The sequence below is a fragment of the Salvia miltiorrhiza genome, chromosome 5, assembly GCF_028751815.1.
Source record: "Salvia miltiorrhiza cultivar Shanhuang (shh) chromosome 5, IMPLAD_Smil_shh, whole genome shotgun sequence".
Classification (NCBI taxonomy): Eukaryota; Viridiplantae; Streptophyta; class Magnoliopsida; order Lamiales; family Lamiaceae; genus Salvia; species Salvia miltiorrhiza.
Genome location: NC_080391.1, coordinates 3,129,983 through 3,143,681, shown reverse-complemented (window position 1 = coordinate 3,143,681; position 13,699 = coordinate 3,129,983). Strand labels below are relative to the sequence as shown.

General features: G+C 34.2%; 3 protein-coding genes across 6 annotated transcripts; 2 read left to right on the top strand and 1 right to left on the bottom strand.

Moving 5' to 3' along the window:
* The first annotated feature begins 4,508 nt into the window (after nucleotides 1-4,508).
* LOC130985133 (uncharacterized) lies at nucleotides 4,509-6,453 on the top strand. The gene is made up of 3 exons (XM_057907936.1): nucleotides 4,509-5,188; nucleotides 5,270-5,386; nucleotides 6,000-6,453. Exons 1-3 carry the CDS (start codon nucleotides 4,646-4,648, stop codon nucleotides 6,159-6,161), a joined length of 822 nt encoding a protein of 273 aa, XP_057763919.1. The 5' UTR covers nucleotides 4,509-4,645; the 3' UTR covers nucleotides 6,162-6,453.
* Nucleotides 6,454-7,242: 789 nt separating this feature from the next.
* LOC130985132 (phosphoribosylformylglycinamidine cyclo-ligase, chloroplastic-like) lies at nucleotides 7,243-9,981 on the bottom strand. 3 transcript variants are annotated; one of them, XM_057907935.1, is made up of 9 exons: nucleotides 9,770-9,981; nucleotides 9,162-9,358; nucleotides 8,912-9,006; nucleotides 8,738-8,839; nucleotides 8,601-8,660; nucleotides 8,113-8,285; nucleotides 7,900-8,002; nucleotides 7,674-7,832; nucleotides 7,243-7,593 (listed from the first exon to the last, which is right to left on the bottom strand). In XM_057907935.1, the coding sequence occupies exons 2-9, from the start codon at nucleotides 9,304-9,306 to the stop codon at nucleotides 7,423-7,425; spliced, it is 1,008 nt and encodes a 335-aa protein (XP_057763918.1). In that variant the 5' UTR covers nucleotides 9,307-9,358; nucleotides 9,770-9,981; the 3' UTR covers nucleotides 7,243-7,422. The 3 variants fall into 3 exon arrangements, with proteins under 3 accessions (XP_057763918.1, XP_057763916.1, XP_057763917.1); XM_057907933.1 differs by having other exon boundaries at nucleotides 9,162-9,520; nucleotides 9,770-9,980; XM_057907934.1 differs by having other exon boundaries at nucleotides 9,162-9,520; nucleotides 9,827-9,939.
* Nucleotides 9,982-10,848: 867 nt separating this feature from the next.
* Nucleotides 10,849-13,239, top strand: LOC130985131 (photosystem I reaction center subunit psaK, chloroplastic). 2 transcript variants are annotated; one of them, XM_057907931.1, is made up of 3 exons: nucleotides 10,849-11,174; nucleotides 12,542-12,619; nucleotides 12,958-13,239. In XM_057907931.1, exons 1-3 carry the CDS (start codon nucleotides 11,091-11,093, stop codon nucleotides 13,183-13,185), a joined length of 390 nt encoding a protein of 129 aa, XP_057763914.1. In that variant the 5' UTR covers nucleotides 10,849-11,090; the 3' UTR covers nucleotides 13,186-13,239. The 2 variants fall into 2 exon arrangements, with proteins under 2 accessions (XP_057763914.1, XP_057763915.1); XM_057907932.1 differs by having other exon boundaries at nucleotides 10,971-11,178; nucleotides 12,546-12,619.
* Nucleotides 13,240-13,699: the final 460 nt, after the last annotated feature.

Genomic DNA, 13,699 nt, shown 5'->3' with positions numbered 1-13,699 from the left:
GATCGAATTTAATTCGGACATTAAAATTAATAGTAAAAAATTTGATCGTTATAAATAACATTATCTCGAAATGACATTAACACTAAATGACACTATCACATTATCGAAATGACACTAATACTTTGAGTGTACCGTACACCCGGGTGTACAGGAGATTTTGTGTAAGTTATTTTAATACGATTTGTATATATTATATCATCTTTAATTTTGTCATATATTTTTAAAATTTGAACGAAATGAAAATTTAGTGCAAATTTTGAAATGGGCTAAAGTTTATGTATTTATATTACAATTTTATATAATTGAAAAAATACCAAAATTCACTAATAGATTGTGGATTTACAGACAATTAACGCCTCAAAAAAATATGTTGTTAAATGAAAATCAGTAAAAATGTAATTAAAAGTTCCAAAAACTCTTTCAAGACTAATAGAAATTTTGAAAGAAAAATATCTAGATATTTTGGTGAGAATTTTAAATAAATAATAATAATCATTAGATAAAAAGTTTTTGTCAAAATCCTCGTCATTCATTTGATTAGCCTCCAACTATAAGATGGTTTCATCTTCATTTAATGTTATTATCGTTATTAGAGCTATTTTATAAAATAATATAAGTAATTTATAGAATTTTATAAACATAATATTTTTTAAAAAAATTACTATTTTAATTAAGTAGATATCACCGTGCATCGCACGTGAGTAATACTATTTTTTTAAATAGATAATAATAATTGTTAGTTAAAAAGGTTTTGTCAAGATATTGGTCATTCATTTTATATGCCTCCGTGCATCGCATAGGAGTAATACTAGTTATGTATAGAAAAAGAGCTTAAGAGATTTTAGATAACATGGATTTGAACGATGTCGTAGATGATTTTGCAAGTAAATTTTTTTACTAGATAAAGTCATTTTTTATAAGTAATGAAAAATTTTATTTTTCAATATATTGATGCCATAATATATTGAGGGCTCGTTTTTATAATTTCGTCCAGGGCCTCATTATTCTCAGGACTGGCCTGTGTGTATCCAGTCGCATCATACCCCAAAAACGAACCGCTCGCTGGTAGATTTGCCACATAGTCGATTCTTGAATCAGTTGAACGTACCGCCGGTAGAATGGATTGGCAATTGCGATGTTGATGCAGGGTTGACATTCCAAGGTTCGACATGGGCAAGCCAAGATTCGATATCGGGAACGGCTGATTGTCCATTATCAGAAAGCTGTGCATGCGCCACCGACGACGAAAAACCCTCAGTCGCATCGTACCCAAAAAACGAACGGCTCACTGGCGGTGGGTTGTCGATTTGATCAGTCGGCAGATTAGGTTGAAGATTTTCCATATCTTGTATTGCAGCGTATCTGAGAAGAAGTAAATGCGCGTATCTTAGAAAAAGTAAATGAGTAAATGCGGCTTGTTTAGTTTTGAGTAGGGCTGTCAAAATGGACCGAAAATGGCCCGGCCCGCCCGTAGTTTTGGCCAGACTGGGCTAGTATTTTCAAGGCCCAAAAAAAAACCGGGCCTCCCTGGCCCGGCCCATGCGGCCCACCGGGTCACCCGGCCCGCGGGCCAAAAAGCCCGCCGGGCTTTCGGGCTAAATCGGCCCGTCAATATAGAAGGTGAAAATTTCGAAAATTTATATCTCCTCCCAAATTCCAATGGACCCAACCCAATCCAAGTCCATTTCTTCAATTGACGACAATGACGAGTCGAAGTCTAACTTAGGATTTAAATTAGCAATCAACAATCAATATTAAAATTATTTTTACTTGAAAGATTTATTTATTTTTGGTGGTTGTTATTTGATTCCAGTTGATTTGATTACTGTATTAATTAATTTGTGAATTAATCGTTTTCAGTTTTTGTTGTTTTTGCAATTAGTTTTTGTTTTTTACTTGTATTCATATTGTTTACATTTAGTTTTAGTCATATTTGTTTGCATTTAATTTTAGTCAATTACGTAATTTAGATGTAGATTGTTTAAGGCCATTTTTGTTTCATCGAATCTGTCTTCAATTTTTTTCTTTAAATTTGATTTAATTTATTTATTTTTGGAACTAAATATATATATATATATATATATATATTAATTTATCAATTTTTGGCCCGTTTTGGCCCGACCCGCCCGACGGCCCGTATAGGCCGGGCTGGGCTTCAATGTTCAAGGCCCGCTGAAATTTTGGGCCGGCCCGACCCGGCCCAAAAAATTGCCTAGGCTCGCTGGGTTGGATCGGCCCGGCCCGGCCCGCAAGGTTTGACCGCTCTAGTTTTGAGTAGTGTATTTATAAAAGCAAAAAAGAGGCGCTATATATTGTTTTTCTCGCACTCTCCCTCTCCCTCTCCCTCTCTCGCACGTAGTTGAGAAGTAAATGCAGCCAAGTGTTTTGTGTAAGAATTAAATCATGCGTTTTTCTTTTACTAATTTTCTAATTTCCAGCACCTCCCTCTCTTGCACGGTCTCCTTCTCACTATTGCCACCAGCTGCTCACCCCAACCCAGCCCTAATCTCTGTTTACCTCGTCGACGTCGAATTCGCCGGTAGTCGACGACTAGCGAGACTCGAGTTTTATTTGAATTTTCGTGCCATATTTGCATATGTATATATATATATGTACGTATTAACATAAACACACATACATATTATTTAACGTTTATAATTTGATAATGAACGAACCATCAATTTTGTTGAACATTTGGTGAACATATCATGGAGTGCAATATTGTTAATTAACAAATTATGAGAACTAAGAAATAATTAAGCACGTTCACTAAATATTGTCTGCATGTTCACAGCACTTGTGAGTTATTTTCATCAAAATCAATATACCAATTGTTTTATCTTACTTTAATGTAATAAATTAAAATGTTAACTATTACAATAATTTTATTTTAAATTTTATTGTATATACTTAGGTGCTACAGGTAACCCGAAAAACGATTTTGTCAAACATATAATAATTTTTTGGAGTTATATTTGTTAATAATAAAACAATATTTAACGTTAATAAATTGATAATGAACGAACAATCAATTTTGATGAACATTTGGGGAACATATCATGGAGTGCAATATTTGTAACAAGTTGCGAAAACTGTGAAATAAGCACGTTCCATATTAAATATAGATTGCATGTTCACATCAATTGTGTATTAATTTCATCGAATTTAATACCAAGTGTTTTGTCTTATTTTAATGCAATCATTTTAAAATGTTAAATATCAGAACCGGTCACCTACCCATCGTGGACAAGCATAACGTGTCCACCATTGATGTGACAATTTTAATTAGGAATAAAAATTAATAAATCTTGCTCTAATTAAAATTATCTTACTATAATTATAATTGTCACATCATGGTGGGCATATTATGCATGCCCGCGGTGGGTAGGTGATCGTTTCTATGTTAAATATTACAACAATTTCATTTTAAATTTCATTATGAGTCGTCATCTACAAGGAAAGACGAGAAGATCCCGCGATTTGATCAAAATACCATATCTGCAATAAATTAGATTGACGAATTTAACCTTGTTCGTATAAAAAATTGATCTGTGATGATATAAGTAATTATTAAGAAAATTCGAAGGAGTAGTGGTAAATGCACATATATAATATGTGCACACATAATTGGACCTTTTTGTGAATTTGCATATTTTTATTGGTTGAGGAATTAATTTAATTTTAATTGAATTTACAATTTACCTCATTACCCATGGTAATTATTAAGGAAATGATTTCTCATAATATTTCCTTAAAATTCAAAATCTTATTGCCTTTCTTCAATAAATGAATTTTAAGAACAAATATTATCGATTTTCTCTACAAGATTTCATTAGTTCATGAACAAGATTCAAAAACATATAATTGGCAAGCTTTTGCAGGCAGGCATGAATCCTTCCTCAAAAGTTACAAGAGGCTCATGGCCGAGGAGGCTGCAGGCATTCGTCTCAGAATTTTGGTTTAGTCACTGAACTTGAGCTTCTCCTTCAATGTGATCAAGCTTGATGACATGATGAATCTTCTTCAAAAGAAGTGTGATTGTGATTAGAAAATTATACTTTAGTGAATTTGAAATAAAAAAATACTAGTATTAATGAATTTTAGCAAGTATCAAAGTTAGAGTTCACAGCTAAGAGTAATCGTGATTGTGAATTCCACTTTCAAAGTTAGATCGAGTCATATGTTAATTGTGAATTACGGGGATAAAATAATAAGAACGATTTTTTTTTTATTTTTTTTGTGTTTTTATATGAGTGGATACTTTTTATTTTTATTTCGAACTTAATTTGGATAATTTTTTGGAGGACAAGTAAGATCGATACGAATAAAAGAATATCTATAAAAATTTAAAATAAACAGTACTAAATTTGTCGAAATTAATTACCAATACTTTTTCTTCATCGATCTAAAAATAATAAAATATCTCCCAAAGTAGCACTCCAATCCAATAGAAAATTTTGATAATTAATTTAAATCGTTATAAGCGTTTTCTTTAATAGTGGGTAAATATTGTACTAACTATATAAATTAATCAAATTTCGAACAAATTTTCTTTTCTTTCCCTCCTTTTCCCCCTCTTTATATTGTTGGCGGTGAAAAAAATTATGAAAAAAATCCAACAAGAAGAAATCATAATTCAGCAGAGATGGGTGATGAAGAAATCAACTACCTCCAAAAAATCCAACAAGAAGACAACATCTGCGACTCCATGCACCACCTCTCCACCGCCTGCGACCAACACCCCGCCGCCGCCGCATGCGGCAACTCCGGCAAGAGACAGTCTCCGCTGTCCCGATCCCTTTTTCAAGAACCGCTTCCCAAAAGGGCCACTTTCAACTCCCCCTCCTCCGCCGCCGGCTACAAGAAACTCTCGCTTCCTCGCTATTCCGCCGCCGCGCCGCCGCTCCTCCGCGCGAATTCCGAGCCCATATATTCTCCGTGCACCGCCAATTCTGCGGCGGCGCCTCCGCAATCGTCGGAGTTTCCTACTTCTCCGGTTCCAATCAGGATCCAGCCGCGCCAAGAAATGTTGAATGTAAATGTTGATCAAGAATCATATCAACTTCAGGAAAACCTGCGGCGGCCTTCTCTATGCCGCACAGTGTCCGCTCCGATTCCCGCCGGCACTCCGCCGCGTCCGCCGGCCAGGAGGAACCCTAGTTCAAGGTCTCCCAACTCCCATACCAAGGTTGGGTTTTTTCTTTACAAAATTGTGAAATTTGATTGGGGAAAATTCAATTCGGTTAATTGGGGTTTTCTATTACTGCAGAGGTTGAAGAGAATCAAAAAGCGGCTGAGAGAGATTAGCGAGTGGTGGAATCAAGTCGCCAGTGAAGACGACGACGATGACGAAAATCTTGAATCTGAAAATGTCTTCACTGATAAGGTCTTGATTCTCTTCACAAACTTGTAGTAGTAATTTTTATTCATGTTTTTTGTGTTGATTCATAGCCCACCAAACAAGTTCATTTGCTTGTATTTCTTTAGCTTAACTCTATCGATGGGAAGAATCTTTTAGTAATTTGTTTGCAAGTATAGACTTAAGATTTATTTATTTCTATGGAAATACTCTGTTTTTCCATAGTATTTCTGTTTGCTTTATCATATTAATATTCTTTGTGGTGTCTGCTTAATTTAGAGCTTTACCTTTTTATGATCAGTTAGTCTTAGCTTACTAGTTTACAAACGAGTTAAAGGAACTTTTTAATATTTCAGGATCTGTAAAAATAAGTTACTACTTTTCAAAGTGATTCAGATTTCTGTTAGTGAACTTTTTAATGTTTTCTTACCTTTGAAAGTGATTGCATTTGACCTTTGATCATACTTTTTACTTTCCTCAACTCTGGATTTTTGCAGTTTTTTCATATTCAGTTGAACTGTGTTAATGTACATTATATTTGAGACGATCTCAGAGCACGCCCGTATCGCCTTTGTGTTTGTCATCGTATATATATGAGAAGCTAGTTATGATTCCGTTGTCGTTGATGTTAACATTGCAGGAAGAGTGTGAAGAACAAGTGGAAAGTCCGTTAGAAGAAGAAGCTGTGCTTGTGGAGAAGACGGGAGAATGCCTAGCCCTCCATTTCAAGTGCCCTTGTGGTAATGGTTACCAGATTCTGCTTTCTGGAAACAACTGCTACTACAAACTCACGACTTTTTGAACATCTTCTTCTTCCCACGAAACCTTTGATCTCGAAGATTTTCTGGTCTTCGACTGACTGACTGACTGCACGAGCTAAACATTAGATATATGTGCTCGGTCTCTTCTGTAATCTAGAGCTCATACGTACATATCTTGTGATTTTGCTGTACAAACAATATTGCTAGAATACTATGATTCAAGATATTTTGTTTGCTTAGGCTCAGTTTATACTTTCTTTGATTTGTTTTGTTTGCTGATAGAAATGTAAACTTGTTAAAATCAGCTAAATTTAGCATTGTGATTTTGCTGTTGATCTGTTTTGTTTGCTGATAGACATGTAAACTTGTGAAATCAGCTACATTTAGCATTGTGATGATTTTGCTGTACAAACAATATTGCTGTTGATTTGTTTTGTTTGCTGATAGAAATGTAAACTAGTTAAAATCAGCTAAATTTAGCATTGAAAATCAAGTGAAGAGTTAAGCTTCACTACTTGCATTTTGGGCATAATTTATAGGCCCTTTATAGGCAGATTTCATGATCAATTAATTGATGAAAGTTTTATAGTTGTTGATATTAGACTAGTATATAATAATAAAACTGTTGTGGGAAAAATAAATTACAATTAAATACTTAAATTATATAAGTACAATTAAATACTTAATACTTAAATTATATAAGTACAATTAAATACTTAATTTATTGATTTTATAGAAATATAGCAAACCATATAATATTATAATTAAACACCTAACTAACAAAAATATTCCAAATTTCAGTTTTTAAGTACAGGAAAAAATACATTGTTTGTTAGAATTATTTTTTGAAAAAAAAATCAATATTTAACAAGCCATATAATCTTTCTGACTTTCTGTGATCAGCAATAAGATTTTGAGATAGTATTTGCTTTTTTGCTAATTTTTGTAATAATTTGAGCATTTAATTATACACATTTTTGTTTAAATGTCAATAATTTGGATATTTTATTGCAAACATGTGTAAATCAAGAGTCAAGATACTTTAAAATTTCTGTTTATTCAATTAAAAAAAGGATAATAGGAACCTTCTTAATCTAGTTCAGAAATAATGACAAACGCGACTTCAATAGTATGTAGTTGATAAATAATAAACACGATTTAAATTTTATATTTCATTTCACCTCAGAATCCTGCAAAAAACGCTAATCACGATGGATTCCATAACTTCAACAGAAACAAAAAAAATTCTGCAATCTCAGCAACCTTAGAGAACTTCTCATGGCTGAAAATTCGAAACATCGATTATCGGTAGCTCACGCCATCTCCGCTTACAACCTCACCAATCCGGTACACCGAGTTCTTGCCATGATCGTCTCCGAGCAGTCTGAGAGCCGCCGCCTCCTTCATCACGAGCACCATCCCGATCCCCATGTTAAAAGTCCGGCTCATCTCCGCGCCTTCTATCCTTCCAGCCTTGAGATTCATCAAAGTTCAAAGGTGTGAGTAAACAGAAAAAGGAGAGATGATGCCTAGACAAATTTGATGATGCTGACCTCTTGAATCCATTTGAAGACAGGGGGGACAGCCCACGAGTTCTCGTATACGAGAGCCCCGAGACCCTTTGGGAAAACACGAGGTATGTTGTCGGTGAAACCACCACCGGTGATGTGGGCGATCCCTTTGACGCCACCTCTGCTAATGATGTCGAGAACCTGTGTCGAGAACGAGTGAGTCGAGTGACAAATGGTATTACGTCGTATGCTAAGCTTGGGGCGTTACCTGCTTCACATATATAACAGTCGGGGCCATCAGAGCTTCGCCCAGAGTAAGAGACGAGCCGGGAAGATTGTCGTTCAAAGAAAGGCCACTTCTTTCTAAAACCCTGGATTAGTGCAATCGGATTAGGCTATTAACTCATTCTGTTTCCGGAGGTGTACAGAAAAGACGACTCCAACTGAAAAAACGAGCAATCTCAGAGAAACGGATGCGAACCTTCTGACAAGAGAGAAGCCGTTTGAGTGCACTCCACTGGAGGGAAGACCGATGAGGACATCCCCAACCTCGATGTTTTTTCCATCGATAACAGAGTCCTTCTTCACGATGCCAACAGCAAAGCCGCTCAGATCATACTCACCATCAGCATAAAAATCAGGCATCTCTGCAGTCTGAAACAGTGAACAGACGTCGGTTTTCTTATTCAAAAGCACATTTTACGCAATAAAGGAGTTTGTATAAATAAGGTCACGACTTTATAACTGAATGGAGCAAATGAAAATTCATAATTTGCTTATCTCGTAAAGAAACACTATGAGTGAACAGAAAAAATAAACATACTTAGCAATTCAGCATAGATACCAGCTAAGTTTTGGTAAACAAACAAAAAAATGTACAAGTTCGAAAACCTTTGAAGAACGATGTAGTTAATTATATCCGGAGCTAGATGGTGGCCGAAACAGATAGAGATAGAAGGCCAAAAGTACCTCTCCCCCTAGAAGAGCGCAATCAGATTGTTGGCAACCGTCTACAATGCCTTTAATGACCTGCATTTGTATATATATAATAAAATTACTGAATTTTCATCGGATAATGCAAGAAGTCGACTGATAACAACCGATACCTTCTCTGCAAGGTCAACATCCAGACGGCTTGTGGCGAAGTAATCAAGGAAAAACAAAGGCTTAGCTCCAGATGTGATAATGTCATTAACACTCATCGCAACCTGAATAAAGAGAATTGCACATTACCACCAGCATAACTAACAAATAACGTCCAAAGACTGAATTTTTTTTACCAAATCAATGCCGATAGTATCATGGATTCCAGTCTCGAAAGCCAGCTTAAGCTTTGTTCCCACTCCATCCGTACCAGCAACCAAATAGGAATCCCCTAGTACATGAGCCAAAGATAAATGCAGGTAAACTCATGCTTCAAATCCAACTATAATCAAAACTTTAAAACGAGGCAATTCATGCAGTTTGAGTGAAAAAAACATCTCAGCATCGACTATTGAACATAACGATTACTAAAGGCGAGAACAATACCCAATGGGAAGAGCCCTCCAAAGCCTCCGATTCCGGGAGCCATCTTAGCTATTCTCTTAACAAGCTCGGAGCCAGCATCGATGTCAACTCCGGCATCCTTGTAAGTAAGTCCATCACTCTTTTCTGCAGCCTCAGTTGTCGACATAGAAACCACACCTCTGCCTTTCCTAGTTCCTCTTCTAATCTTAATTTCATTCCTGCAGTTCTTGGACAAGAAAGGCAAGAGTCCTCTTGTTAACTGGTCTTTACCAATCTTGAACAAGTTATGATTAATCGAACTCGAGATACAGCGGGAGAGCTCTGTATTTGCTTTGCAGGAAGTATTCATGGTTTATTTTTCTTGACAAACAAGCAAATCCCTTCAAACAAAAAGAAGATAACAATTATCTCTGAACACCATGAAATTCAATAAAGGATTTAAGTAACTAACAAAGAAAATATAGCTTTTTTGAATAAATTAACCAAAACACTCGAGATAAAAGCAACCCTTTTTGATAAGTAATTCCAGAGTACACAAATGGATATTAATCTGAGCAAGTGACATTCAATTTAGTAGTAAAGAGAAACAAGCAATAAAGTAATTAGTTAATAATGAAAGAAACGCTAACCTCGGAAAATTTAAAGAGCTTCTTCTGTGGATTCAACTGATAGCTTCCAAGAGTTACCCAGTTAAAAAGTTAAGATTTTGGGGTTGACGGCGGAGGAGAGAGGCGGCGGTCGGCGCGGCGGAGAGGTGCTCTCGCTCCTTTTCTTTTTCTTACTTCTGCAGTATGTATTTTCCACTCTTCTTTTCTCCTTTTTTTTTTTTTGCATTTTCAAAGTTATACAAATGGGCTTATTTTGGACGGGCTTTTGAAGCCCGAATTCAGCCGCAGTAGTGAAAGGCCCAATAGATTAAGCCCACTAAGACTTGCCCATTACAGCATAATCAACGTTTTGTTTTATGTTAACGTAATTTTATTTTATTTTATAACCCTCCAAATATCGTATACACATAATTTTACTTTTTAAATTTTAAATATCATACAAATTTATACACGCCAGATTGTACCTAAATCAGTAGTATTTTATTTTCTATTTCAACAGTGAGATTACCGTCACATTTTTTTTAAATAATTGATATTACCAAATTGTTGTCACATATTTAAACATGAACTTCAATGTTGTAGCAATAGTACCACAAAATCAATTTTCGCTCAAATTAAAAGTTAACGTGGCAAGTAGAAATGTTGACGTGTACTCATCAGACGTTTTAAAAAACAACATCGTATATGATATCTCTAAACCACGTCGTTTTAAGAGGATTTATAAAACACTAAACGTTGTGTAAAGTTCAAATTTCTATAAATTAAATTCATCGTAAAATTGTTACAACATTAAAATTTACAAATTTTTACACAATTCATTTACAAAATCAATAACCGACCCTTAAAATTGATGTATTTAAATGTTAATAACTCAATACATAATTATGTACGATCTTGAAGTCACACATTAAGACTTTACACATATTCTAGTAATGCAATTTTAATTAAATTATCCGCTTTGACTTTGTAATAAAAGTGACTTAGTACTTTTTTTTTAACCTGACATAATACTTATTGTTACCCGCATTATTTTTTAGAAAAATAGTAGTATGTACAAAAACAAGAATATGTAAATGATCATATATGCACCAATTGAATTATTTGTCACACATCACAATCTTATCTATCTAGAATCAGCCAACCATGGGCTCCCACGTCAGCAACAAGTATCTAAGTGTATCCAAATCAGCTATTCTGAGGCCACAAGCTCTTCATGTGGTTGAAACCAGATTTATTTCTCTCTCCCAAAACTTATAATCACTCTACCAATTTCATAAAATAATATTCACTCACAAAAAAAAGAGAGGGGAAAAAAAAAACTAGCATTTTGAATTGGCAAAAAATGGCATCTGTTGTGATGACTTCCCTTCCACAGTTCAATGGGCTGAAGCCCCAAACACCAACTCTCTCTCCTGTCAAGAATTTGGTTAGTTTCCATTTTTATTTTCCTCATATTTTATCTATTTTATTTGGATTTGTTGCGATTTTTTTGGATAATATATTATGTAATTTATTATATTAACCAAAGTTATAGAAAAGTTAGCGTGTGATTATTTAATTAATCTTTTGATGCAGAGTAGAATTATTAAAAGATACTCAAAATCTACTGATGCGAAAATTTGTAATAAGAAAGTATGATCCGGACAATAATGAGCAAAATACTTAATTTATTGAGGTATATGTAAATAATTTACAAGAGGAGTATCGGTTTAACATCAATGTGAAATTATTAGATATTTATTGTTTCATAATATTGTTCTTACATAATGCAAATAGATAGATAATTTGTAATTATTGTAGTTAGTATTTAAAAAAGTGGTGGAGATGTTTCACATTGTAATATGTATGCATGACTGTATGTATACTGCATACAGTGGCGGATCCAGGGGGGGGCTAGGGGGGGCTTCAGCCCCCTCCCAATTTTTGAGTTTTTTTTTTTTTTTTTTTAATTATAGATATATATATATTTATTATTTTGTTTTATATCTATATATATGTGTATATAAATAAAAAAATACAAGAAAAAATATAGTAATACATTATTTATAGTATCCAACTATCCATATTAATTGCTCAACACATTGAGTTGTTACATTTATAGTATTATTTTTATCATTTTTTCTTTCTTAGTTAATTTTTAATGTTAAATTTGAGTCAATTCTAAAGGTAAAAGTAAAATTACTAATTACTAACAATGAAAATTAGTTTATTTGTTTAGAAGATGAAACAATTTTTTTTTAAGAAAAATGAATAAAAGTACGTTTTTATATGCTTTCAATCTACTTGATGTTGAATTAATTGAATTGCGAACAATTATCTTATTATATTAAGTGATTGTTGAAAAAATGTATGAAATGAAGTGTACGGAATGCTCAAAAAAATTTGCTTCGGGGGCTCCCGCCCCCGAACCCCCGTGTAAATATTTTCAAGCACCGTAGTCCAATAGATTCAGCCCCCCCTAACATTAAATCCTGGATCCGCCCCTGACTGCATATGTGGTGGTTTATCTTTTTATTTCATTTCATGCATAATTTATGAGAAATTGGTTATCTAATATCAACACTATATGAACATTTTAAATTAGAAGGTTTGTGTTACATCGCCTTATTATAGTCCAATTTTGTAAGACGAGTTTTGGATTTGTATACTCATTTTAACCCCTCATTGACTTATAAGATGATCTTACACAAATTTTTCTATACCAAAATTGAATATAATGATAGGAGATTTAATCGAGTTGTTTTAATATTGATAACGTGATTAAACGTTAACATGTAAAAATGTTCCTCTCAGGTAGCTGTCCCGATGAGGCGTAGGGGACAGGGAGCTTTGGGCGCTCGATGCGACTTCATCGGCTCACCCACAAATTTGGTAACAATTTTACAACTTTGGTTTATAATTTATATTTGAAATAAATGAATAATAAAGATTGTAAAAATTAAATGTTATACTTAAGTCAAGTTTTTACCATTTTGAGATGTCCACAAAATTTAGCTATTTTCATTTTTGTAATTTTTCTATCACGTGGTGAGCTCCTTTTCCACTCTCACGACACAATTAATTATCATTATTAATATTTTTTTAGGTGAAACCCATTCCCCACTCACATTTTCTTCATAAATTTATTTTTATTAAAACTCATATCGTCTTCTTCTAAGATTATTTTTTGATGATGGATGAAGTATTAATTAATGGTTTAAAATATGCAGATAATGATTACCGCAACGAGTTTGATGTTGTTTGCGGGCCGGTTCGGGTTGGCTCCATCGGCGAACCGAAAGGCGACCGCTGGTCTGAAATTGGAGGCGAGAGACTCGGGACTCCAGACCGGTGACCCGGCCGGTTTTACCCTAGCGGATACATTGGCTTGTGGGACCGTGGGTCATATAATTGGGGTTGGAGTTGTACTTGGCCTCAAGAACATTGGTGCTTTGTAAATCACATATTTCTGAATTGTTTGAGTAACTTTTCAACTATTTGTAGTTGTTCAAGTGTTTTTATGGTTGTGTTATTTTTACATCAAGTCATTGCAAAATCTAGTATAAGATGAATGGGCAAAAACTATTGTATCTAAAATCATTATGGTCTATCATAATCCTAAAATAAGACTTTTCGAAAGTATTTGGTTTGAATGATCAGACACGATTTGATAAAATAATTCATCTTAATTAAGTGTTGATTTATTATTCGGCGTGTGATGAATAACTTGGCTCGCACTGTAATCAATCGATTGAATGATTATTTAATTATTCTCCAACCTCATCAATTCTATCTATCTTATTCATCAAACCAAACACTCTGATCATATTTCAGTATGGATCAAATGGGTCTTGAAATTACCCATGACCTAGGAATGTGCCACAAGCTGACATAAACTTTCAAAACTGATCATCTTAGTAATCTCAACTAAGTACTCAATCATCTTAGTAATCTCAACTAAGCGGCAATAAT